The sequence below is a fragment of the Pleurodeles waltl genome, chromosome 9 (assembly GCF_031143425.1).
Source record: "Pleurodeles waltl isolate 20211129_DDA chromosome 9, aPleWal1.hap1.20221129, whole genome shotgun sequence".
Classification (NCBI taxonomy): Eukaryota; Metazoa; Chordata; class Amphibia; order Caudata; family Salamandridae; genus Pleurodeles; species Pleurodeles waltl.
Window position 1 is genome coordinate 809,417,971 of NC_090448.1, and position 26,437 is coordinate 809,444,407.

The 26,437-nt window shown below is 43.8% G+C and overlaps 1 protein-coding gene across 1 annotated transcript in view; it reads right to left on the minus strand.

Moving 5' to 3' along the window:
• The window catches only part of LOC138260013 (solute carrier family 22 member 20-like), a 407,633-nt gene that overhangs the window by 277,178 nt on the left and 104,018 nt on the right, over positions 1-26,437 (minus strand). The window contains exon 4 of the mRNA XM_069208073.1: positions 3,412-3,580. Within this exon, the coding sequence (XP_069064174.1) occupies positions 3,412-3,580 (169 nt within the window). The remainder of the gene's footprint in view (positions 1-3,411; positions 3,581-26,437) is intronic.

Sequence of the window (26,437 nt, forward strand, 5' to 3'; positions counted from 1 at the left end):
ATAGTTTTCTCCAATACCGTCTACTACATCAGTCAATACAATTGTGCATTTCATTAGAAAGACTCATTAAATATAAATAATGCAATTCGGGTACTGTTTATGACATACCAGTCAGTCAGTGACATGCCACAAGACTAATGAACTGCCTGTCTATGACATCAAACCTGTAAACGAAAAAGGGCACAATCTCAGGATGCCACAACACTTAAACAGACAGATGCTATGATTTTTCCATCGCTTGACAAACAGCCAGTGGCATGCTAGCATACAAGTGCATTGCCTGTGTAAAACCAGAGCAGATAATAAAATGCCAACGAAGCAATGCAGTTAGGTCTAGATTCACTATGATTTTGATTCAGGGTTGCACCACTTTTGGGATGCAGCCTTGACGCAAAATTATTTTTAGCTTTTACTAAGATGCTCAAAAGCCATTTTGCATGGAAAGTAGCATAAGGCAGGGCATAGCACTGCCTTACATTAGTTTGTGCCTGGTATGTGTCACAAGGGTGGAGAATGGACATACCCATGCACCCACCCATGTATTTTGACGCAACCCAGACCTACAAACACTTGTGAACCTAGGTTTGTGCCAAAAGGTGTGTCTACCCAACAGAGGTATAACGAGAAGAAATATCTTTATTTCTTCTGGTTACTTCAAAGTTCCATGTGTGCTGCATTCTGCATATCTTTGTAAATATGGAGCGCGTCTGCTCTTTCCTTTTCACTCAGCACAGCTAGTCCCCTTACTGTGCTGCATTGCATGAAATAATATTAAACCTGCCCCCTAATGTTTATCACATCACAGCCAGCAACATGTAAACAGCCCTTTCAATTGCATGTTGGTGACACCAGGTCTGTAAAGGGACCGATAAAAATAGTGGGATGTAAACAGACAGATGACTTATTGACTATCGCTTTACAAGCAGCCAGTGACATGTTATCAGAGTAATAGATTCAGTGCAGTACACAGTAAGTAATGCGAGTGTCTATTACATTGAAAACTGCCAAAGGCACGTGATCAGAACAGCTCTTTTACTGTCTGTAACAGTATATGAAAGACCTATATTTTGGATGTTTAAACAAAAAACACACATGCACATAGATCAGTGCTCTGGTTGCAGACTTGCCAACTGATAAACGCATGTGAGGGGTGTGGCTTTCATCTCTTCACTGCCTAGAAATCTCTGGAGGGCAGTAGAAGGGGGCAGGGCAATAGAGCGGCGACAGGTTCTAGAGCCTGTCAAGGCATAAGAAGCTTTTCCTACCCTTTTACCAGGCGTGGCTCCTCCGCTATGGCCCATGGGCGATGACAGGGACAGAGGGAGAGTGCGCAGCATTCCCCTCAGTGCGCATGTATGTTTGGCCGGAAGTCTCTGGCCGGCCAAACACACATGCACACTGGGCTCTGTCCAACTCGGCACTGTGATGCCAGATTGGAGAGAGGAGGCAGGGGCTCCCACTCTGGCTAGATGCGCCAAACCTGGTGCTCCGGCCAATCCTAATGCTACTCTTATGTGAGAGCAGCATAAGGATCAGTCGCAGGGCAGGCTGGCAGCATGTGCCTGCAGCGAGTGGAACGGGAGCCAGAAGAGTGGCAAGGCAGAGTGGCAGTGGTAAGTTTCTTTTTCTTTTTTTATTTCTTTGTGTTGTTGTGCCCCGCCCCACGGCTTTGCCCCTACAGGAGCCGCCCCTGCCTCTCACAACTACAAAAACAAAGGTTCCTGAGCCTACTCCCGCTGGAGAGTATGACAACCCTGAATTAGCTATAAGGGTACAGAGCCTCAAACACAAGGTGGAGAGCTACACTAGTAGAGCTTTCCAGCTCGCTCTGTGCTTACAATGTGGCAACAGCTCCTCACAAGGTGACACTGTGGTGAGACAAACAGGGGGTAGTATTTGCAACAGCAAACTGGCCACAACTCCGTATAACTCTGATTGCACTCAAAGGGATACGTCATGTGCCACAGGACCCTCGATGACCAATGGAATATCTCTGCAAGAGAACACGACACTGGCAGGAGAAAACTGTTCACCACTTTAGTGAAAACACCCAACCTACAAACGACACTGAACACACTTTCATGGATCATCTGGAAGATGACCACAGCTGAATTTTCCACCTGTTGAAATCCACTTATGACGCAATTCCATTGAGACCTTTGTCACTTAGCACACAGCCCACTGGATGACCATGGCTGCTCCCTAAACATGTACTTTGTGCCAGTGCTTTAAATGGGCACTTCTTATATTTATCACTCTGAGTACTGGCACTTCTCTACTGTTGAGGAGAGTACCAGTACTCACGAAAGAGTCGGTTCATTGGCTGCTAGTGAGCACTAAGACGCCAGAGTGGAACCGGTCTCTGACAGCCACGGTACTTCTGTAGCCCTGAGCCACCTCTGTACTATTCCGTGTGGGCTCATTTGCATAATGTCTTGGTGGTCCCCATCATGCTGTGTTTGACAGAGCAGGGCCCGTTCAGGCCCTGTGCTGTCAATCAGAGTCACATCATTGTGTGCATTTGTGCAAACGTGGGAATGGAGGCAGCCCGCTGACAGAGGCAACTAAGAAAGCCATTGGGGGTAAGGAGTTTGAAATGGCTTTAATCTAATCTGAGTCTTTTGTGTGAGTGTCTGCTTATGCCTGTGTGCAAGCCTGCTTGTGTCTGCGTGTTTTAGTGTAAGAGAAAAGCGAGAGGAAGTGGGAGGTATTTTAAAGGAAATGTGTAGAATGCTTTGTGTGTGCATGCCTGCTTGTTTCTTTCTGTTTGTATAGTAATGTGTCAAACAATAACAAATAACTGTATTGAAGCAGCAAATATTACAAAAGAAGGAAATGTTAACATATTACCCTGTTTAGCTTTCATTTTGAGTAATGAGTTAACCTGTTTAGTTTATATAAACGCATTTCTCTTGTGTTTTGGTATGTGTTGCAATTGGTATGGAAGTCATTAAGTATCATCATGTCTTGCAATTAACCCTCACCCTTGCCTCGCCCACTTGCCACACTTCTAGCTCATTTGAATAAATATCTGCACTCATTTTAACCCATTTAAAGCACTGCTTTGTGAAGATTTCAGAGCCTCCTTGAGCGTACCAGCTCCATGCTGGCAAATTAACCCTTTCCACATTCACTGTAGGATGACCGGAGCCCGGCCTGATCATTCCCCATGGGGAAAACCCTCAACCCTTAACACAGTTAGTACACCTAGATCACCAACACTTGAAAAGGCCAAGGATTTGGAGAATGAATAGCTATGCAAAATCTGAAAACGCCCACCATAACACATAACAATAACCATTACTAGAAGAGAGTTCAAAGGAAAAAGACACACATCAGTGAACAGCTACATTTTGATCATGATTACTGCAATTGCAATTACTGCAATGTCCACATTCAAGAGCCACCTACCACGAGAGGAGGAAGATGAGGTAAAACGGTGCAGACACAGCAAATTGTAGCCACCGCCAGTCCCGGATCCCATACGCCACTCCCGCCACGAGAAGTTGCCCCAGGGGGAATCCTTGCCCTGGCAGGCTTACTGCCATTGTGCGCCCTCGAATAGGCATCCACTCTAGAACTGTAAGAGAAAGGGGCAACTATTGAATCTGATTGTCTGGTAAGAGGGGCATATTCAGCATAGACTTTGTTGAACACCACAAAGGCACCATGATGACTACGCTACATCTACACATCCTCCAGCACAGAACAACAATGAAATGCCCAGAATAAAGTTAGGATATTTGCCACGACCTGGGATGTGAACACAATACAAACCAATTTCTGACTTTTTTCTTCGGTCATTCCAATCTTCAACTCCCTGCATAATCTGACTTTCCTCTTGCTTGCAGACATCTACTTTACTTTCTTACCTCTTCTTCCCTCTCTCCCTTAATGTTTACATTCTACTCCCTGACACTCCCACGTATTTTTCCTTTATTCCACTCCCCCTGTATTTTACAATTTTTGTTCTATTTCTCTCCCTCGCCTTGTGTTTTTCCCTCTCTTTCTACAGATCACTTTTCATTACTCTTGCGTGTTGCCTCTCACTGAACCCCTATTTTCCCTCTCCTTCTCTAATGCTTTACCTCTCACTCTTTGTTTTGAGTTCTAAAGTGGGGTTGCTTACACTTACACCTGTTTTTCTATATTCTCATCATAGCTTGCGTACTGTTTCAATTTAAGTTTACAAGTTACAGGCTTTCCTCCATTTATTGATGACTTCATAACAAAGTAAGGCCCTGATTTATACTTTTTTTGCGCCACATTTGCATCATTGTTTAGTGCAAAAGTGGCGCAAAGTTACAAAATACAATTGTATTTTGTAAATTTATGCCGCTTTTGCGTAAAACAATGGCGCAAATGCGGCGCAAAAATGTATAAATTAGGGCCTAAGTGTTTATTCCCTTTATAACCACTCTCAGATCCATGCCGACAATTCAGCTCACCGCTTGCAGTGATTTCAAAAGCATAATAGAAAGCCATCAACATAATCTATTGTACTGCCTTTTTCTGCAGTATTCTGCACCTTCCATCCCAAACAGCTTAAGTGCAAGCTCTTGCAATATGCAAAAAAATGACGTTCACGTAACGGTTTTCTAAGTGTAAGCCCGTCCTTTCACCTCCTGCCAGGTGCTGCACAACTCCCCAAGACCCATTGACTGTTTTCCCATCTTTCTTGTCCCCCCACTTCTTTTTCCATCTTCTGCCTTTCTTACTCTTACTTTGGATTTAGGTCTGATGATGTAAAATAAGTCCTCCTCCAAAGGGAGTGTCAGTTTGGCTAATAAAGGCATTTCATTTATCATTACTAATAATAAGTGTAAGATAATCCTCGGGAAACATCCATGACTCCATGCCATCCTTCAAATTAAGACTGCAAAAAAGAATTGCATATTAGTTTTACTCCTTTCTAATGATTTATTAGAAAATTGGAACATTCCTACATTCCAGTGTATTTCACACAGCAACAGCAGCAGGAAATCCACGCATCGACCCCGGGGTGTCCAAAAACCCCGCAACCTGAAGAGGATCCGCGACAGAGCGCCGGAAATCAATGCACAGCCGTCCCTGCGTGAAAACTACATGACGCATCGCCATGGGCAGCCTGAGAAATCGACGCACACCCGTATGTTTCCACGCATCTCCTCCTCTGCGGTTCTTTGTGGAGACTTTGCACACAAACCAGGTATTTTGTGCTTGAAAGAGACTTTGTTTGCTTTTAAAAGACTTAAGACACTTTCTATCACTTTTCAGTGATATCCCTACATATACTTATTGCATTTTAATTGTTTTGACCTGCATCTTATCAGATAAATATTATATATGTTTCTAAACACTTTGTGGTGTATTTCTGTGGTGCTATATTGTGTTATTGTATGATTTATTGCACAAATTCTTTACACATTGCCTTCTAAGTTAAGCCTGACTGCTCAGTGCTAGGCTACCAGTGGGTGGGCACAGGATAATTTGGATTGTGTGTGACTTACTCTGACTAGAGTGCGGGTCCTTGCTTGGACAGGTGGTAACCTGACTGCTAACCAAAAACGCCATTTCTAACATTGGTGATCAGCAGTGAGGATAGGACTTGTATTTGTGCAGTGACATACAGTAGCTAAGTATTTCCCTACCTACCCACAGTTGAAGGTCAACTTGATTGTTATCTCTTTTTTGCAATTAATTTTTCCTGTCAATTTTTGACTAAAATCCTCATTTATCATGTCTCTGTCTGGGTCTCAAGCAGGAGATGAAGATTTTGATATGGCCATGCTGGAGACCTACACTGTAAAACAGCTGAGGGCGTTCTGCAGGGATATGGGTGTACCTATCCAGAAAGCCTCCAGGAAGAAGGAATTCCAAATGGCGCTGAGGGCCTGGGCAGAAGCCCCTATAGAGGAGGATGTTGAGGAAGAGGGTCCAGAGGATGGCCCCTCAGAGGATTTATTGCCCTCATTAGATGAGATTAGTGCTGCAATTGTGCCCCCTGCAAAACCAGGGAACAGTGTCTCTGATCAAGGCCTGACCACCGAGGAAAGGAGAGAGGAGAGAGAGTTTCAATTGCAGATGGCAAGGTTAAAAATTGAGGCTCAACAGGAGGAAAGGAGAGCAGAGAGAGAAGCCAAGCCAGCTGAGGCTGGAATAGCAGCCAAACAGGTTGAAGCAGAGACCGCCTTAGCTGAAAAAAAACTTTTGTTGGCTCATGAACTGAGTATCAAGGAGCTGGAGATCAAGGCTAGACAGTCTGAGTCCAGCAGTGATGGTGGCAGCATACGTGCAGGACCAGTCGGGGACAAACAGGTTCGTATGCCCAAGAATGTGGTGCCAAGTTTTGTGGTGGGAGATGACATTGACAAGTGATTGGCTGCCTATGAAGTTGCACTAAGGGCCCATGGGACACCTGAGGAGCATTGGGAGGGCATCCATGTGGTTTTATGTACCATCACTGGGGAGGGACACACTTCTTACACTTGCTCCACAGAACAGAAATGACTACCCACACATGAAAGATGCTTTACTGGCCAAGTTTGGGGTGACCCCTGAGAGATACTGTCAGAGGTTCAGGGACAGCACCAAACTTTCAACACAAACTTGGGTAGATTGTTATGATTTCTCCAACAAGGCACTGGATGGATGGGTGCAGGGCAGCAAACTAGATGATTATAAAGGGTAATATGACTTGATTCTGAGAGAGCATATGCTCAATATTTCTTTCACAGAGTTGTGCCAGCCCTTGGTAGATAGTAAGCTGACTGACCCCAGGAAGCTTGATGAGGAGGCGGACCTCTGGATTAGCACCAGAGTGTCCAAGAAGGCATCTGGGGGGGGACACCCACAAAATGGGGGTCAAGGTTCCCAACAGAAGAAAGAGATGGGAGAAAAACTTAAAGATAAGGAGTTCTCAGAAGGCCCCCAAAAGGATTCCCAAGGGGGGGATCAACATTCCTCTTCTAGATTGGGGAAGAAGCCAGGGTATTTTGATAAGACATAAGGGAAATTAATCCCCAAATGCTTAGAGAGCTACCAGCATGGACATTCTAAGGGTGACTCCCAGTGCCCTAAGAGGGGATAGTCCACCACTGGACAAACACCTGGGTTGGCTAGTGTAGCACTCGGGGGGAGATAGTCTCAGTTAGCTTTGGGGGGCAGACAGAGGTTTCCCTAGTGTCCTTGGGAGAAAGAGAGATGGTACCTAAAGCCTGCAGGCCAGAAAATACTTCAAAGTATAGGCAGTGGTGTGGTTCTAAAAATTCTGGACCCATGTAATTTACTTTGCCACAGCAGTACGATTTTAGTATCAAAAGACCGATAATGACTAGTACACTAAGCATGAGCATTTTCGCTCAATTCCAGCAGCGTTTTCACCTCGAAATCGCCATTTTCGTCCTGCACTCGTGGCTCCCATTTTATACACGGCAGCCATTTTTAAAAGTTGCCCTCACATAGGCTTATAATACAGTCAGATTTGATTCCAAGGACACGTACACCTTGATTGACTTTTCTCTGACCTGGGCAAGCTGGAACCATTGCCTCAGGCCAAACCTGTTTGGTCAGTCCCTCTCCCAGTGGCCGAATCAGATAGCATCAAGGCACACCATGCCATAAAACCCTTATTATCGCTCACACACCCTGCCTAATCTTGCTCACACCTGCACCTGCTCTTTTCTTCTTCTTACTTTACGAGGGGGAGGTGCCCGTTTTTGTTGGGGGTCCACACTTATCTGATGTAAAATACTAGGCCTTGCCGGGTAATTTATTATGGGTTGGATGACATGAAATATGAGGTTTCATCATGACACTGTTTTTTCCTTTGTAGTGAAAACATGTGAATGACCAACCAAAATGTCAAGAATGTTTGCCTGAAGCTTAAAAAACTGTATATAAGGAAACCTGACTTTGCATTGACACACAGTCTCCTGAGAACATACAAACCGTGCTGTTGTACTTCTAGGACGCTTGTTACTTGGTTGCAGCCAATAAATTCGATCTTTGACTTCACCTAGAAGACTCTGAGTTTCTGTGGTCTGAATCAGGAAAGTACCCGAGGTCTTTGGGTGTACCCTGGCACCACTGGGTTACCGGATCAGTACCGGTTCTGAAAAACCCAGTACCTCAGTTGGCGCCCAACGTGGGGCGATACCAGCGGTACCGGTCCAAGCCTGAGGTCCGTGATGAGCTTCGTGTGAAAATTCTGGAGGAAGGCCGCCACTTCATCGACCCCTGCATGTCGACGTGGTCCGAAAGTCTTTGCTGCGAGGTTCCCCGCTTCCCGACGGCTACGAAGGACTGCTGCCCTGGCTATCGCCCTGATTTGGACCCTTGATGTTTGGTAGAGCGAAACGATAAGACGAGTCTTCTGGTGACATCATCGATATTTTCAGTTAAGTATAAGTGGAGCGTCTCCCAGTCCTTAGTTGGACACTTGGTTTGGTCCTTAGTTGGACATTTGGTTTGGTATCCCTTCGGGATCACTTTGATTTGGAACTTGCAAGTACCAAAGCCGAAGGACTCGTGTATTCACGAGACTATCGTAAACGATAATCCTTTGAAGTTTGAAGCTAGACTAGTGAGCGAAGATGCCTGGTCTTAGCAGACTTGGAAATTTGTTTTGTCTTGGTTGTAAAAGGGACTCCCGGTTGGAGGACTCATGTCCGGTTCCTCCGATTGGAACTCCAACCTATGAACTATATGTGAAGCACGGAGTGGGCCCCATCACGTTTAATAAAGTATGGGTCCGCTATTCTTGGAAATAAATGTCTGTGAGGCTGTTTTTGCAGTTTTTTGGAACACTATTGAGAAAAGTTTTCTTTTCTCTTGTAAATATGACTTACAACTAGGATCTGCAAACGGTTCTGAAAGTAAATTGCGACGGCGCTATTTCTGAAAAATGGCTAAAGCGCGCTGTATTGTGTGTCCTGAGTGTTTTCTGTTTATATCTGAAATGAGCTCAATGTGTGTTTGTGGGTCTTCTTGATGTTTTCAGTTTGTTAAGTAAAATGTTGGTTAATTAATATTAAGTAGAAACTTAGAAAAAATCCGGAAATGAACCATGTGATGTGCTAACATAGCTATATGTTGCTCTTTAATTTATAGAATGAGCAATTGTGCACATATACAAAACTGCCGTTAAATGCTTAATAAATTAGAAAACACATTCAATAGATATAAAAAGGGCCCCAAAAAAAAAACGAAATTATCTATTTTTGCAAAAAAATAAATACATTTACAGCATTTTTCTTAGATGCATTGTATTAGATGTTCACAGGCAAACTTTTCAGCTGCAGTATATTTGATAGGAATGTTCAATTCAGCCAGCACTTTCCCAGTTAAACACGGGTGGAATTTTGCATAACCTTCCTTTTAAATGAAAGTGGCGCAAAAATGTGACGCATTTCAAGTTAGGCTTATGCGCTTAGGCTTGTGAGTTAATGTATCCCAAATAATAGGCAAGGGATGCAGCTTGCTTTTATATGTGGAATTATCACAAAAAAAGAATAATTGTTTAAAAAAAAAAAAAAAAAAATTATTAATTATGGAAACATTATTTAAAAAATAAGTGCCTTTCAAAATCGTTTTTTAATATTTATAAAGCTTAATACCTATACTATTTATGACCTCCTAGCATTAAAATTTAATTTAAGTTATGTTGCACCGCTAAAATGACATTTGTATGTGCAATTTTCCCTTGGCGCAGGAGCAAACAAGCTCATTTCTATAAAGTATAAGTTAATATTTTCAATGGCTGGCTCATGGATTGTGTAATAGACATTCTGGTAATGCATATTATGCAAGAAAATTGTAGGATATTGATTTTTAATGCCTAAAATATCAAAGTCGATTTTGGGCAAAAGCACTGTTTAAACTGCATTTTCTTTCATTCAGAGTACTTTTTAAAGTGTCTCAGGCTTCTGTAAATGCATACATTTAGGTTTGATATATATTTGCAGGTTGTGCCTTCTTATGATTCAATGAGTCAATGTGCCAGTACAAAGGCTTGTTTTAATGTTGAGGTTGAAGGTTCTAACTTCAGCAGGGCCTACTGAGACGTTCATTCATGTGAGGTTGAAGAAATATGTACCATTGCATGGGATTGCAACAAGCATTTATTCTAACAACTGGTATGTGTGTTATTAAGGTTTGTGAATTATTCACAGTAAATGTAGTTTAATAATCTGGAAATAGAGATAATTTTTTTTAGCGCCTAAAAAGGAAAATTTTTTTTTTTTAAAATACAGTGAATTATTGCAGGTTAGAAGGAAAACAGGAAGGCCTACTGTCTTTGACAGATTCAGAGTGGCAGAAGCTAGGAGAGCTACAGAGGCTGGCTCAAGTCACGCTGCTGAGATGCTATCTTTAGTTTTCCCATAAACAATGGAGGAGGCTGTCATGTTGACACTTGTGACCTTTCAAATTAGGGCCTTGTCTCTGTGAAATGCAGAATGACCCTACGGGCCTCTAAAAGTGGGATTTCTGGTTTCTCCAGAAGAACATCAATACAATTAAAGAACTTAATTCCAAAGGGAAAATATAAAAAAAAGGGGTTTCTTCGAAAGTCCCAACATCATGTTAAATGCTCTGCAGAACTGATACATTTGTGTCTCCGCTCTAAAAAAATAAAATGATGCCTGCTAGTTGCTTTTATTTGACAGAAAACGAAGTGTTGCATTAAGTCTTAGACAGAAAATAAGATGCAGCCCTTTTCTAAAATTTTGAAGGCTACATGCCTTAATGAGAACGATTTACCAATTAAGACTTATTTTTCACAATGGAAATTGTAGGTGCCAAATTAATATGGAGTGTCAGTGTAACAATTTTTACTTTTAGAAAGGTAAAACTAAGGTGGCTTGATGTTGCGAAGTAACTGACAAGAGGGTAACAGTTAAGTAATGGAAATTTATTTTCGTGTATTTGGTCCTATCATGAATTGTTCTTGCTGGTCCTGTATGTTAGAAGAGAAACAGTAAAGTTATATTTGACAGCAGATTTCCATTGCCTGGTGATCTACTGTCAAAAGGAGGGTAAAGATTTTAAACCTGACAAATTAAACAGGCCCAAATATTGGGTTTTGGGCTGCAGGTTTACAGTGCATAAAGTACATGACATGGTGTTGTGTGTCACCGCTTATTCACACATGCTATTGTTTTGTCTATGCTTTTTGTGCTTGATACACAGCAAGTATATCTGATGGCTTGAGGTTTTGTGCGTTTTTATTATTTTTTATTTGTTTTTTGCATGTTTGATGCTGCTTTTGATACTATTACAAGCTCCCTTGTGTTGTGAGGAGATGGTCATGACGATGCCCATCGCTACGCAACAGTTGGTTGAACTTGTTCTGGTTACTAAATTCCACAGATGATATTTCATGCTGTGAACATAAGAGACAACACTTCACCAGTGCATGTCTATTTGGCTATAATGGTATTGAAGGAAAATAAAAAGAGATATACAGGATCAAAGTGTGTCACCTGCAGTTAGTCACGTTACTGCCCCTTCCCTTAAAGGAACAGGCAGCCTTACATTTATGTAGCCTTGATTGGACCTAAGGATGAAATTATAGATCTGTGACTCAAGGTGGCCTAATTTCTATATTACATTAGTTAATGATGTTCTGTTTCCTAAGTAGCATATGGCTTTTGTTCCTTAAAAGAAAACCAGGTTTTCATTTTTTCCTGAAGAAGGAACTGAAACATTAGCTAGGAGTACCGTATATGGTGTAGTCGCCAACGGTAGAGTTAAAATTTGTGTAACTTTGGCCTTTGTGTATCACCCGTACTCTCGGTGTTGTGTCACATGCCTGACTATCACCCAAATAATTTTTTTGTTCTTCCTATAGATTTTTTCTTTTGTTTCTTCCCCTGACCAATGTCGCATCATGCTTAGTTATTGAGATTTTAGCTATGTCCTAGTCCCATTTCTCTTTTTCAAATTCCTTTCACCAGTCAGACCTTTTATTATTATTGATGTATTGTTCAGGTTCACATTTCCAGACTGCAGTGATGTACCAGGGACCCCCATGTTATGTATAATTCCCTTTGGTATGACCAGACTGGTTTTCAAGAATTTGCCTTCGGCCTGCTTCAATGTTTTCCAGCCTGACTGTCAGGGTAGCGATAGACTGGTTAACTGACTCAATATTATAGTAAGACAAGTTTTCCATCTCAATAGCAGATATCTTATGTTTACCTTTTTGAACATGACGAATTTTCAATGTCTATTTTAATTTGGTTTTCGGTTCCCTTCTGTTCCTGCTACTTTAATTTTTGGTGGGATCAGATGTGTCCTAATCATGCAAATATCAGGACCCTCTAGTTCTTGTCTTTTTGTTTGCACATTTGACTATTAGCCTGTGTATTGCATAGTGCACCTGATGCACAGTTTTTAAAGGAAGGTTTCTACATGTCCCTGATAATCGGTATCATGTGATTTCTCTATTGAGATGTTCTAAGATAAGGAGGAACACCTAGACTTAATCATTGAGGAAAATATGTGTTTACCCCATTAGACAATGCCACTGTGTGAGGAAATCCATTCAGATAGAATTCTCATGTAGCTATAGATGGCAGAGAATAATGGAGAGAACCCAATTAAAGATGCTAGAGACCCTGTTTTGCCCTTCTGCCTTTGTCTTTGTATTTTATGCCCATGGTGTATGGCTACTCCTTTGAAGATTGCAGACCACCTGCTTGCAGTCCACTTGTTAAAAACCATGAACTGTTTTTGTACTAAATTGAAGGGAACTAACAACTGTGGCACATTTCCTACGTCACTAGATTCTGCGGGTATCAAGTCATACTAACCTGCAGGACATTGATTTAAGCCTAATTCCCATCAGTGACAGCTACAGATGAAAGACGAACGTTTTGGCCCTACAGTCTCAGCACCCAGAAAGTAGCAAAGCTGTACAGCGATCGCCAGCGCATGGTATCGTACTTGCTCCATCAGACGGCGTTGGACATCACAAAACCAAAGTTTCAGTGTAAAAGAGCTAAAGAGAAGGATTCCTGTTGTTGATGGCAGAGCTGTTTTGAGGTTTCATTTCTCTACCTGTCATGTGCTGGTAACCTCTGACAGTGTGCAATCCCTTGAGCCCCTTGGCCTGAGTTTTGGCCACACCCCCCCTTTTCTTTGCTCCAACGGAAGAAGGGCAGTGCACCGGAGATTTCAAGTTTGGAAAAAGGCACTATATTGTGGTGCCCATGAAAGAGCAGCTTGAGCGTCCTCTGACACTAAATAATGAGTGTTGGAGTCTGAAAGTGCTGCTGAGCTTGAGCTATTTCCCAATTAATGGTGCTTGGGTCTGCACGAGATGATTTGTGCCCTTGATCAATGAAGAGCACATTGTTTGTAGTGTCTGCCACAGAGGAGAGACACTGGTGTATTGCTTTAAGACATTGAGACTTTCGAGTGAGCCGTGGGTGTTTGCCAGGAGGGCACTCCAACTAAGCAGTACTTTTCTCACGAAGAGGCCTGAATTGAGAGGCCCATGCGAAAGAAAACAACAAAAGAAAATTTGATGGACAATAGAAGCCTGCCAGAGAGGCTTTTTGAACGGACTCTGGGCATAGTTGGTTTCACAAGAGGTTTCCGTGTGATTGTATAGACTAGGTGTTAGGAGACTGATTGTTTTGCTGGCATTGTTTTAAAGTACTATTCTGTTTAGTAAAAGCAGAATAAAGTCCATTTTCTGTGGAAAGAGTACCCCCTTTTCACCTTAGAGCATTGATGAGAGTTACCACTGTTCCACCTGAACATACCAAAATTACTGAAATGCAGAGGAGCCCTAAAAATGTTACTAGATAATTTTAGGATTTGCTTTTTGGTTAGGGTTGTGAAAAATTATTATTTCATTTGTAATAGTGGTCACTACTTTCTCCCGTTGTCTATATGTTCTTAATAACGTGTTTTCTAGTGTCTTTTAAACATGACGTTGTCATTTATGGGTGGGATTGTTTTTCTCTACTCAATTGACTTCTGCACCCACTTCCCAACCTATGTCTTTTCCTACTATTGTTTCTTTGCACTCTTTTCACCCTTTTCCTGAACATGAGCAGGTTAGAAGATCAGAATTCGTAAGCAATTCTTTTGTACAGCTTCTGCATCAACATTAGTTAGTAGTGAACATCACTAATTGTTGGGTGTATGATCTTATGCCACCTACTGCAGATAGAGATATTCCTTACTTTGTCCTGCCATATGTGGCCTCTGTGTTACATCATGCATAAGGAAACCTGCACCAAGAGACGAGCTAAATACTAGGATGATGTTACAGCAACATCTCAACGACTTTAGAAACATAGACCTGGACTCAGATTAGCATGAGAATAGGTGTATTGCCTATGTAAGGGCAAAAGGAGGGTTTGTGGTTCTAAAAATTCTGGACCCATGTAATTTACTTTGCCACAGCAGTACGATTTTAGTATCAAAAGACCGATAATGACTAGTACACTAAGCATGAGCATTTTCGCTCAATTCCAGCATCGTTTTCACCTCGAAATCGGCATTTTCGTCCTGCACTCGTGGCTCCCATTTTATACGCAGCAGCCATTTTTAAAAGTTGCCCTCACATAGGCTTATAATACAGTCAGATTTGATTCCAAGGACACGTACACCTTGATTGACTTTTCTCTGACCTGGGCAAGCTGGAACCATTGCCTCAGGCCAAACCTGTTTGGTCAGTCCCTCTCCCGAGTTGCCGAATCAGATAGCATCAAGGCACACCATGCCATAAAACCCTTATTATCGCTCACACACCCTGCCTAATCTTGCTCACACCTGCACCTGCTCTTTTCTTCTTCTTACTTTACGAGGGGGAGGTGCCCGTTTTTATTGGGGGTCCACACTTATCTGATGTAAAATACTAGGCCTTGCCGGGTAATTTATTATGGGTTGGATGACATGAAATATGAGGTTTCATCATGACACTGTTTTTTCCTTTGTAGTGAAAACATGTGAATGACCAACCAAAATGTCAAGAATGTTTGCCTGAAGCTTAAAAAACTGTATATAAGGAAACCTGACTTTGCATTGACACACAGTCTCCTGAGAACATACAAACCGTGCTGTTGTACTTCTAGGACGCTTGTTACTTGGTTGCAGCCAATAAATTCAATCTTTGACTTCACCTAGAAGACTCTGAGTTTCTGTGGTCTGAATCTGGAAAGTACCCGAGGTCTTTGGGTGTACCCTGGCACCACTGGGTTACCGGATCAGTACCGGTTCTGAAAAAAACAGTACCTCAGTGGGTCACCATGAATGGGCAAAGGGTGGAGGCTCTGAGTGACACAGAAGCCAGTATGACTACTGTCAAGAGTCAACTGGTGTCACCCGAGCAGATAGTCCCTAATACATTCCACCAGGTCATAGTCGCTGACAATCGTGAGAGTCACCTGCCGGTGGCTCTGGTTCCCTTTGAGTGGGGGGGGGGACTCTGGTACTCTGAAAGAAGCTGTGAGTCCTGCCATGCCTGTAGATTGTCTGTTAGGCAATGTTCTTGAGCATATTGCCTGGAAGGAGGTAGAGCTCAGATCACACCTGGAGATGTTAGGTTTGCCTGAATGGGTCTGCATGATCACACAGTCCTTGGCTGCCTGGGAAGGGAGTCAACGACGTCTGGAGCCTGGAACAATGGCCCAGACAGCTGCAAAGAGGAAGGGCAAGAGGCACAGGAAACCCGCATTAGATGTTCCCACAATGGTGGATGGGACCCCTGAAGAGGAGGAGGCCCCTGAGCCAACTGGGGAGGACATAGCTGACCTGGGTAACCTGCCTGAACTTGTTGGCTGGCAAGTAGAGGGTGGGCCAACCAGGGCAGAATTCTGCAAAGCGCAGAAGGAATGCCCCACCCTTGAGGGTCTGAGGTGACAGGCCACAGCCCAAGCAGCAGGTGACGCCTCTGGCAATCACCATATTTACTGGGAGAATGATCTCCTTTACAGTGAGCCTAAGGTACCAGGTCCTGGGGCAGCATGTGTGCTGGTGGTCCCCCAGTGTTACTGGGCCTTCCTACTGGGTCTGGCTCACAACATTCCCCTGGCAGGATATCTGGGCCAAGACAAGACCTTTGACAGGTTTGTCACCCACTTCCACTTCCGATCTGCAAATCGTGCCCCACCTGCCAGGCTAGTGGGAAGACAGGGAAAAAGCTTAAAGCTCCCCTGCTCCCACTCCCAGTCATTGGTACCCCCTTTGAAAGGGTGGGCATCGACATTGTTGGTCCCCAAAACTGCCTTGGGCAACAGGTTTATCCTGGTTTTGGTGGACCATCCCTCCCACTATCCAGAGGCGATCCCTCTGAGAACAGTGACTGCACTGGTGGTGACCAGAGCCCTGTTGGGAATATTCACCCATGTCAGATTCCCTAAGGAAGTTGTGTCTGACAAGGGCACAAACTTCATGTCTGCATAGATGAAGTCCATGTGGGATGAGTGTGGGGTGACCTACCTGTTTGCCACCCCTTATCATTCTCAATCCAATGGCCTTGTTGAGAGATTCAACAAGACCCTGAAAGTCATGATTAGTGACCTGACTGAAGCCATGAGGCGTAAGTGGGACATCCTCTTACCATGCCTGCTGTTTGCCTACAGGGAGGTGCCCGAGAAAGGCGTGGGGTTCAGCCCCTTTGAACTTCTCTATGGTCACCCCCTCAGAGGACCACTGAGCATAGTTAAAGAGGGCTGTGAGAAAGCTCCCAAGATGTGATCAGCTACATGCTGGCCCTCCGCAACCAAACCCAACGCTTCTGGAAGCAGACCAAGAGTAACCTTGAGGCCAGTCAAGAGGTGATGAAGGAGTGGTATGACCGGAAGACCACTCTGGTTGATTTCTCACCTGGAGACAAGGTTTGGGTGATGGAGCCAGTAGAGCCCAGAGCTCTCCAGGACCGCTGGACTGGCCCATTTGAGATCAAGGAACATAAAGGAGAGGCCACTTACCTAGTGGACCTCAAGACCCCTAGGCACCCCCTAAGAGTCCTCCATCACAACAGGCTCAAACCTCACTTTGAGAGGTCTGAGATCAGCATGCTCCTGGTCACAGATGAGGGCATGGAAGAGGAGAGTGAACCTCTCCCTAACCTCCTCTCTGCCAAAGAAGGTGATGGGTCAGTGGAGGGTGTCATTCTCTCTGGCTCCCTGACGCTAAATCAGAGAGGAGACAGCTATGAGCTGTTAGAGCAGTTTTCTTCCCTGTTCTCCCTTACTCCTGGGCTGACCCACTTATGTGTTCATGACGTTGACACAGGTGACAGTCCCCCTCTGAAGAAAAAAATGTACAGGTTTTTGGATAAGATGAAGGCCAGCATCAAGGAGGAGGTCTCCAGGATGTTGACTTTAGGGGTTATTGAGAAATCCAGTAGTCCTTGGGCCAGCCTGTGGTGCTGGTTCCTAAGGCTGCTGCCCCCGGTGTGAAGCCAGAACTCCGGTTCTGCTGGACTACTGGGATCTCAACTCAGTCACATGGACTCACGCTCACCCCATCCCCCGAGCTGATGAGCTCGTTGACAGGCTAGGCACTGCCAAGTTCCTGAGTACGTTTGATCTTACATCAGGGTACTGGCGGATCGCCCTGACTGAGGGGGCTAAAGAGAGATTTGCATTTACCACACCTGATGGCCATTACCAGTTCTGGGTGATGCCCTTTGGGTTGAAAAATGCCCCCACTACCTTCCAAAGGTTGGTTAACGGGGTCCTAGCTGGCAAGGATGCCTACTGTGCAGCCTATCTAGACGACATAACTGTCTACAGTTCCAGCTGGGAGGAACACCTGCTCCACCTCAAGGAGGTGCTCCCTGCTCTGCAACAGGCAGGACTGACCATCAAGGCAAGTAAGTGCCAGATTGGACAGGGTTCAGTGGTGTACATGGGACACCTAGTAGGTGGTGGCATGGTGCAGCCACTCCAGGCCAAGATTGAAACTATCAAGGCCTGGCAACGACCTAGAACACAGGCTGAAGTGAGAGCCTTTTTAGGCCTCACTGGATACTACCACAGATTTGTCAAGGGCTATGGTACCATTGTGTCACGTTTGACAGAAATCACTTCCAAGAAACAACCTAGGTTGGTGAATTGGACAGAGGCTTGTCAGAAAGCCTTTGATTCTCTGAAAGAAGCCATGTGCATTGCCCCCGTGCTCAAGGCCCCTGACTACTCCCAGGAATTTATTGTGCAGACAGACGCTTCAGAGCATGGCATAGGACCTGTTCTAGCACAGCTAAATGAGGAGGGTTCAGACCATTCAGACCAACCAGTAGCCTTTATTAGCAGAAGGCTATTACCACGGGAACAGAGGTGGAGTGCCATTGAGAGAGAAGCATTTGCTGTGGTCTAGGCACTGAAGAAGCTAAGACCCTACCTGGTTGGGACTCACTTCTGGGTTCAGACAGACCACAGGTCCCTCAGATGGCTCATGCAAATGAGGGGTGAGAATCCTAAGCTCTTGAGGTGGTCCATTTCCCTACATGGACTTTACGGTGGAGCATCGCCCGGGAATTGACCACGCCAACGCTGATGGTCTCTCCAGATACTCCCACCTTAGCGATGAGAGTTCCTAGGAGGTTGGGTAGCTCTCCCCACTTTCAGCTGGGGGGGACACAAGATAGACCTGACAGCCTTAGGGTGGTCACCCCTAACTTTCTGCCTGCCTCCCTCCACTTTTTGGACACTGTTTTTGCTGGTTTTTAGAATCTGCACACTTTACTACTGCTAACCAGTGCTAAAGTGCATATGCTCTCTCCCTTTAAACATGGCAACATTGGATCATACCCAATTGGGCTATTTAATTTACTTATAAGTCCCTAGTAGAGTGCACTATGTGTGCCCAGGGCCTGTAGATTAAATGCTACTAGTGGGCCTGCAGCACTGCTTGTGCCACCCACCTAAGTAGCCCCTTACCCTTGTCTCAGGCCTGCCGTTGCAAGGCAAGGCCTGTGTGTGCAGTTTCACTGCCAATTCAACTTGGCATTTACAAAAGGTACTTGCCAAGCCTAAACCTCCCCTTTTTCTACATATAAGACACACCTAAGGTATGCTCTAGGTAACCCATAGGGCGGGGTGCTGTGTAGGCAAAAGGTAGGACATGTACCTATGTAGTTTACATGTCTTGGTAATGTAAAACTCCTAAATTCGTTTTTACATTGCTGTGAGGCCTGCTCCCTTCATAGGCTAACATTGGGGGTTGCCCTCACGCATTGTTTGAGTGGTAGCTGCTGATCTGAAAGGAGTATAAAGGTCATATTTAGTATGGCCAGAATGGTGATATAAAATCCCGCTGACTGGTGAAGTTGGATTTAATATTTCTATTTTAGAAATGCCACTTTTTAGAAAGTGAGCATTTCTCTGCACTTAAATATTCCTGGGCCTTACAATTAACGTCTGGCTGGGTTTAGTTGACAGTTCCTTGTGCATTCACTCAGATACACCCCAAACACAGGACATTCAGCCTCACTTGAATACATCTGCATTTTTTTAATGGGTCTTCCTGGGCTGGGAGGGCCTGCTCTCACACAAAGGACTGCCACACCCCCTACTGGGACCCTGGCAGAGAGGATTGAACTGAAAGGGGACCTGGTGCACTTCTAAGCCGCTCTTTGAAGTCTCCCCCACTTCAAAGGCACATTTGGGTATATAAACAGGGCTTCTGCCCCTTCCAACTCAGACACTTCCTGGAGAAGAAAAATGCAACCAGAACCTGCATCCTGCCAAGAAGAACTGCCTGGCTGTCTAAAGGACACACCTGACTGCATTCTGTGAAGGACCGCTACCTTGCTGTTGCCCTGCTGCCTTTCTGCTCTCTGGCTGTGGTGAAAAAGTGCTCTTCAAGGGCTTGGATAGAGCTTGCCTCTTGTTCACTGAAGTCTCAGGACCAAAAAGACTTCTCTCTTGCAACTGGACTCCTTGTGCGGTGAAAATTCAACGCACAGCTTGCTAAAACCGACGCACAGCCTGCCCTGTGGAAAGAAATTCACAGCAGGCCGAAAAAGAACGATGGAGCGTGACTTCGCAAGGAGAAGATCGACGCAGCGCCTGCATTGCGACTGGAACTTCAATGCATGGCCCACCGGAGTAACTCACAGCTGACCTGAGATGACGCAGCCCGACTTCCAGAGGAGAAAGCGACACAGCGGCTGCCATGCAGGAGAAAATTCCACGCAACACCCACCGGATCGATGCAGCGCTTGTGACTTCACTCCGCAACCCAGTATTCCACACACAGACCCCGGGGTGTCTGAAAACCCCGCAACCCGAAGAGGATCCACGACTGAGCGCCGGAAATCGAAGCACAGCTGTCCCTGCGGGGAAACTACACAACGCATTGCCGTGTGCGGCTCGAGAAATTGACGCACACTCATGTGTTTCCATGCTTCTCCTCCTCGGAGGCCCTTTGCAGAGATTTTTCACACCAACCAGGTACTTTGTGCTTGAAAAAGACTTTGGGGGTCATTACAACATGCCGCCCGCCAAGTTGTAACCGCTGTGCGGCCGCCAATGCGGCCGCACTCCCGCGGTGCCCATTTTGACATCCCCGCTGGGCCGGCGGGGATGTGGGGCGCAACATGGGAGGTGGCTCCAAATGAAGCCAGCGGTGTTACGGCCGTGCGACGGGTGCAGTTGCACCCGTCGCGCTTTTCACTGTCTGCTATGCAGACAGAGAAAAGCTGCACGGGGCCCTGTCAGGGGGCTCCTGCACTGCCCATGCCATTGGCATGGGCAGTGCAGGGGCCCCCAGATGCTCCGTGACTCCCCGTACCGCCAGCCTTTTCCTGGTGGTTCAAACAGTCAGGAAAAGGCTGGCGGTAGGGGAACTCGTAATCCCCGCGCTGCCCTGGCGGATTATCACCGCCGGGGCAAATGTGGCGGGAAACCACCGACCCCGGCGGTGCAACCAAGCACCGCCAGCCTGTTGGCAGTGCTTCAGTCACAACAGCCCTGCCGGTCTTGGACCGCCAGGATTGTATGGAGGGCCTTTGTTTGCTTTAAAAAGACTTAAGACACTTTGGCCCATATTTATAATTTTTTTTGCGCCACGTTTGCGTCACTTTTTGGCGCAAAAGTGGTGCAAACTTACAAAATACAATTGTATTTCATAAGTTTGCGCCGCTTTTTGCGGCGCTAAAAAAATATAAATATGGGCCTTTATATCACTTTTCAGTGATATCTCTACATTTACTTATTGCATCTTTGATCGTTTTGACCTGCAAGTATCCAGATAAATATTATATATTTTTCTAAACACTGTGTGGTGTATTTATGTGGTGCTATAGGGTGTTATTTTATGATTTATTGCACAAATACTTTACACATTGCCTTCTAAGCTAAGCCTGACTGCTCAGTACCAAGCTACCAGAGGGTGGGCACAGGATAATTTGGATTGTGTGTGACTTACCCTGACTAGAGTGAGGGTCCTTGCTTGGATGGGGGGTAACCTGATAGCCAACCAAAGACCCCATTTCTAACACACACTTACTCCTCCATTACAATAGAGAATATAATACATGTTGGCAATTAGACAGTGAAAAAACTGGTATCACAGTATATCACCACACATCTCTTCGTCTAGCAGGGAACGGACAGGGGTGTGTGAGGTGAGTACGTGGCATAACCAGTGGGGTCTAGTCAGAGTCCGGGGATTTCCACTGCAACAGGTAGTCCCTGAGTGGCCTCCAGATATCATCAGGTCTGGACGTGAGTGGTAACATTGTGGAATGTTGAATATATTTTGCTATTGGTGTCACAGTAAGTCATGCTTTTGAGCCAAGCTGGGGCCGTTGGAACTCAACGGCTGCCCCACTGCATGGCCACCTCTCTTTGCCAGCAGTAGCACAATTTCTGTGAATCTATAAACCCCCAGTGACACATCCCGAACATATCTGAAGAGGGCGGTAAGAGGGTTAGGCTCCAGAGCGGTTTATTTCTTGCATGAAAGCACAGAAAAAACATCCCTCCAGAAACCTCACACATGGGTGCATGTCCAAGCCAGGTGTGTAAAATCAGCCTCCTCTGCACATCATTTGGGTCATTACAAAGACCTGAAAGAGCCAAGTCTAGCAAAGGCACTTTGTGTTGTATATGCACGCCATAAGAATTTTAAATGTATAAGTTTTTGTCTGGTACAGGGATATGAGCTTTGTTTGCTTGCAACAACAATACAATTTTATTCCCGCGAACAGGCGTTGTAACTCTTGTTCCCGTGTCTCCCTGAGTTACCCATCCAGTGTCTTCGCTTTCCTATCCTTAACTAATAAAAACACAAATATCAATAACGAAAATATTACAGTTAAAAATATATAGTTTTAGTGGTATCAACAACAAAAATATCAGAAACTAAAATATTGTTATCTTCAAATAAACAAATGAATTGTCAAAAATATCACAAGACACAATATCGACAACATTAATATCACCAAAAAAAGGCATTTCATTACAAGAGATTAAAATAACAGTTTTTTACCTTAACCAAAAAAATTAAAAAATATATAACTTATCTAACAACATTATGGCAATTTCATACAACTAAGATAAACTTAAACACTTCAAATTTATTTTTAGTTCAAGGCATCAAATTATTATAAAGAACATTCAATTCAATTCAATTATATTTATATTGCGCATGAGATAGTTGCAAAAGAACCCTTCCAATACTTTGTAATAAGCCAGTTCCTCAAGGTCATATTAAAAATAGTGAGTTTTTAACAGTTTCCTGAATATAAAAGGAACTCAAATTGTGATTGCTTACTAAGCAAAAATCTACAAAAGATACCAGATGGCAATACTCTGCTGATTTGTCACAGTAAATCTGAAAATAGAAGTGGAAGAATGTGTACAAATACCGACTAAAGTAAGTAAACCATTTAAATGATCTTAGTTACAAATAACATGATTAAAAAATGTAAAATAATAAATAACTAAACAAACACACACACCTTTTGTGTCTTAAACTTTAGAAAGTACAGACAGTTACTACATCATCAACAAACTACAAAGCCACCTAGAAACTACAGTGATTACATACCTGGAAAAAAGCACCCTTTCACGCTATAAAGAAAACTAAAATCCCTCAGTTCCTACTAGCTACCAACAAACAAACGTTTAAACTACAACTAAAATAACATTTTCCCCAACAGGAAAGGAGCCATTTGACCCACATTACAAAATCCCCAATGGAAAACCGGAAAAATAAAGACAGCAACTACTATCAAGAACACATATGTAAGTATAAAATAGAAAACGATTACCATAACCATGTGTTTAGGTTATAAAAAAATAATGTTTTAAAACATTTAATTAATTGTACTATATCACACTTTTCAGACATATTGACAGAAAGAGCAAAATGCATTATTTGGCAGAAGGGGAAACAATTACCCTCTCACATGGGCTACACTAACAGCCAAGAAAGTGCAAGCACAGAAACGATCAATTGGAAATCTACAAAGTAATACTCTAATGCTTGCTATGGGAGGGCGACTACAAAGGATGGTGTTGGTATTAATGCAACAGAACACAATCACCCCCCAAATGTCACCCAAATTGAAGTAAGGCATGTTCTACAAGATCTAAGAGAAACAAGGGCTAGTTCCCAAGAGCCCACAACTAAAATACTAAAAGACATACTTACTAAAGTACCTGAACGCACCACAGGCCAGCTATCAGCTATTGATACGGGAGCACGGCCAGGGGTAGGTTACCCGTATAGGACCAGGAGCTTTCTAAATTTTGGCGCCAGGCCTTAGGCCCACGTTGTCCCATGAAGCTCGTTCCTCAATAGGGAGGGTTGACTTTTAGGAATAACAAGTTCGAGACATACCGGAATAGTGTAAGTGACTGGAAACATTATAACTGACAGTTTCAAATTATAGGAGTCTATTCAGTTTATAAGAGGAGAAGTATTTATCCACTTGGTTCTGAAGAAGCGTCACCGGATCCTGTCGGACCACAGAGACGCGAAACATGTTGACCCTTTCCAAGGGAAGGTTTGGAAGTTCCTTACCTCCCAGTTCCCTATACATGTGGTAGAGAGTGATTGATCATTATCTCATTTTCACTCTCCTTATTATTTTTTAATCTTGGCCATTACCCACCGTGGACTAATAAAATTGTTACCCTGAGGTTTGGGTCTTGAGTCATTTTTAGTTTATTTTGTTTCTCTCCTTCTTGCTTTCTTCCAAACTCACTCTTGGGGTCTTGGCGTTATTGAGAAAACATCTCCGGCAAAGAGCCCCCCTTTGGGGGGTGCCCGTCAGACATTGCAGCGCCGGTCTGACGAGGACCATATCCGATGATGAAGCATGACACCCAGTTGGGTGTGTGAGGACTCTTGCTCCTAAAATTAGGACTCCCCTGTGTTCTTTCTCCTGTTACCTTTCTTTGGAACAGTGTATCATTATTTTTGTCGTATAGTTTTAATCAAGGGAGGTTATACACTGGACCATTAATCCTCCCAGTCCCCCTTTTTGCTTTACCAGCTATCAGTTATACCCACCTTTAAATGCTTAATAGCATGGACTAAAAATGCCACCAATGATACTACTCCTGCTCCTAGAAGATACCAAAATAACCAAATTACTGAACACCTAACCACCACACATAATGAAGAAGACTTTCTCTTACATGATAGCGTTAAAATATAGGAACACATAATATTTGCTCTAGTCTATCTATTGAAACTAATCCAATGTCAGACATGTATGATGGCTGGGGCACTCAAATGCGCCTCAAACCATTCACTAGGATATGCACATACATGATGAATATCCAAACACCAATATGCCATTATACTATAGATGGAGGCGCACCAACAGAATTAAAGGAAATGTAGAATCATCCAGGCATGATGCTCCAATGCAGTCATTATTTACTTCAATACACCACAGAACAACAGCCAACGCGTTTCGTTCACCACATGTGAACTTTCTCAGGGCTGTAAAATAAACATACATAAAGTGTACACAATCTTCACATACATTACATGTATTGGGGATCAAGGATAACATTACTTCAAAACCTATGGTGACATACCGTAGAGGTAGAACAATTAGGGATTTACTATGCCCTAGCTATGTAACAGACACTGCGATAACCAGCACATGACTGTGAGAATTTAATTGGGGTTCTACATGTGTGGTGAATGCAACATATGTAGATATGGTAAGAACAGGACTAAACAATTTAGATATAACACAGGACGAAAGTATAGTATTCAATATTACATCAATTATAAAACCGAATTTGTGACGTATGTCATCGGTTGTGGATGTGGCATTATATATCTTGGTAGTACATTGAGACCCATCAAGATATGTATACAGGAGCATATACGTGCCATACACAGTAGGGATGATAGGTACCCCATGACCACACATATGGATGAACATAATGCAGGTATGGTTGATATATGGCTCCACAGGATTGATCACGTTCCCCAGAATATTAGGGGTGGCAATAGGGAGCTGATGTTGAGACATAATGAAGCAGGCTGGATCAATCTGCTCCGTTGTGTTGAGAGGGGACACAATACTGAGAATGAGTTCCATTGTTTCCTATAATCTTTCCACACACACCAGTGAGGGGTAATTCTGTCATCAGGAAACCCGCTGTCTTCATACTGTCTGTGGGGCCTTATGACTTTTTATATGGCTACTTGGATGTATATCATTGGTTATTTGAAGCCTGTGTCCCACGGTCATGAATGAGAATGGGTCATATGGGATGTGATAGTGACCCATTATAAGGGTTCAGTACTAGGGGTCTATGTTGATATTTATGAGAGTCAAAATGGAGGTGATTTATTGCACTAGCCCTTTGGCAACTATCAAGTTACAAATTTGGATGAACAACATGGTCTTCGTATTTTCCTCACTTTGGTTGAAGATGTGTCAAAAAGGTTTGCAGTAGCAGACGGATTCTGTGGAGTGGTGGGGTAGATGCTCTTTGCCATGTGTCAGGTTACAGAATCAACACAATGTTCGACTATGGATAATGATCCTATTTTATTTTTATCCTTATTATGTTCATTTTTATTTTCATTTGTGTGATAGTGACTTTGATGTAGGGCGTGGCACAAGTGGACCATGTTGTTAGATGCGCGTTCATACATACATTACTGTGGTTTTTAGGTGACTGTCAGATTAACAACTGGGAACGACCTTTTTCTCCACTCTGGATCAGGACATCCTTAAATAGCATGGAAATGACAGAGGGAACCTGTGGAGTGATGGGCTAAATGCTCTTGGTCCTATTCTGTCTAGTTAGACCAACACAGGGCTCGATTTTGGCTTATGACTCTATTTTCGTTTAATCGACAATGGCATAATTGTTTGGTTTACTTTAGATTATAAACTAAAAGAAAAAAATACTCTGTAGTGATTAGGGGTTTTTCTGCATATTTCGAATGGGACAGCTCTTTCATTTTTGGAATGGCAATGATACAGAGAGACGTTTTGTTCCAT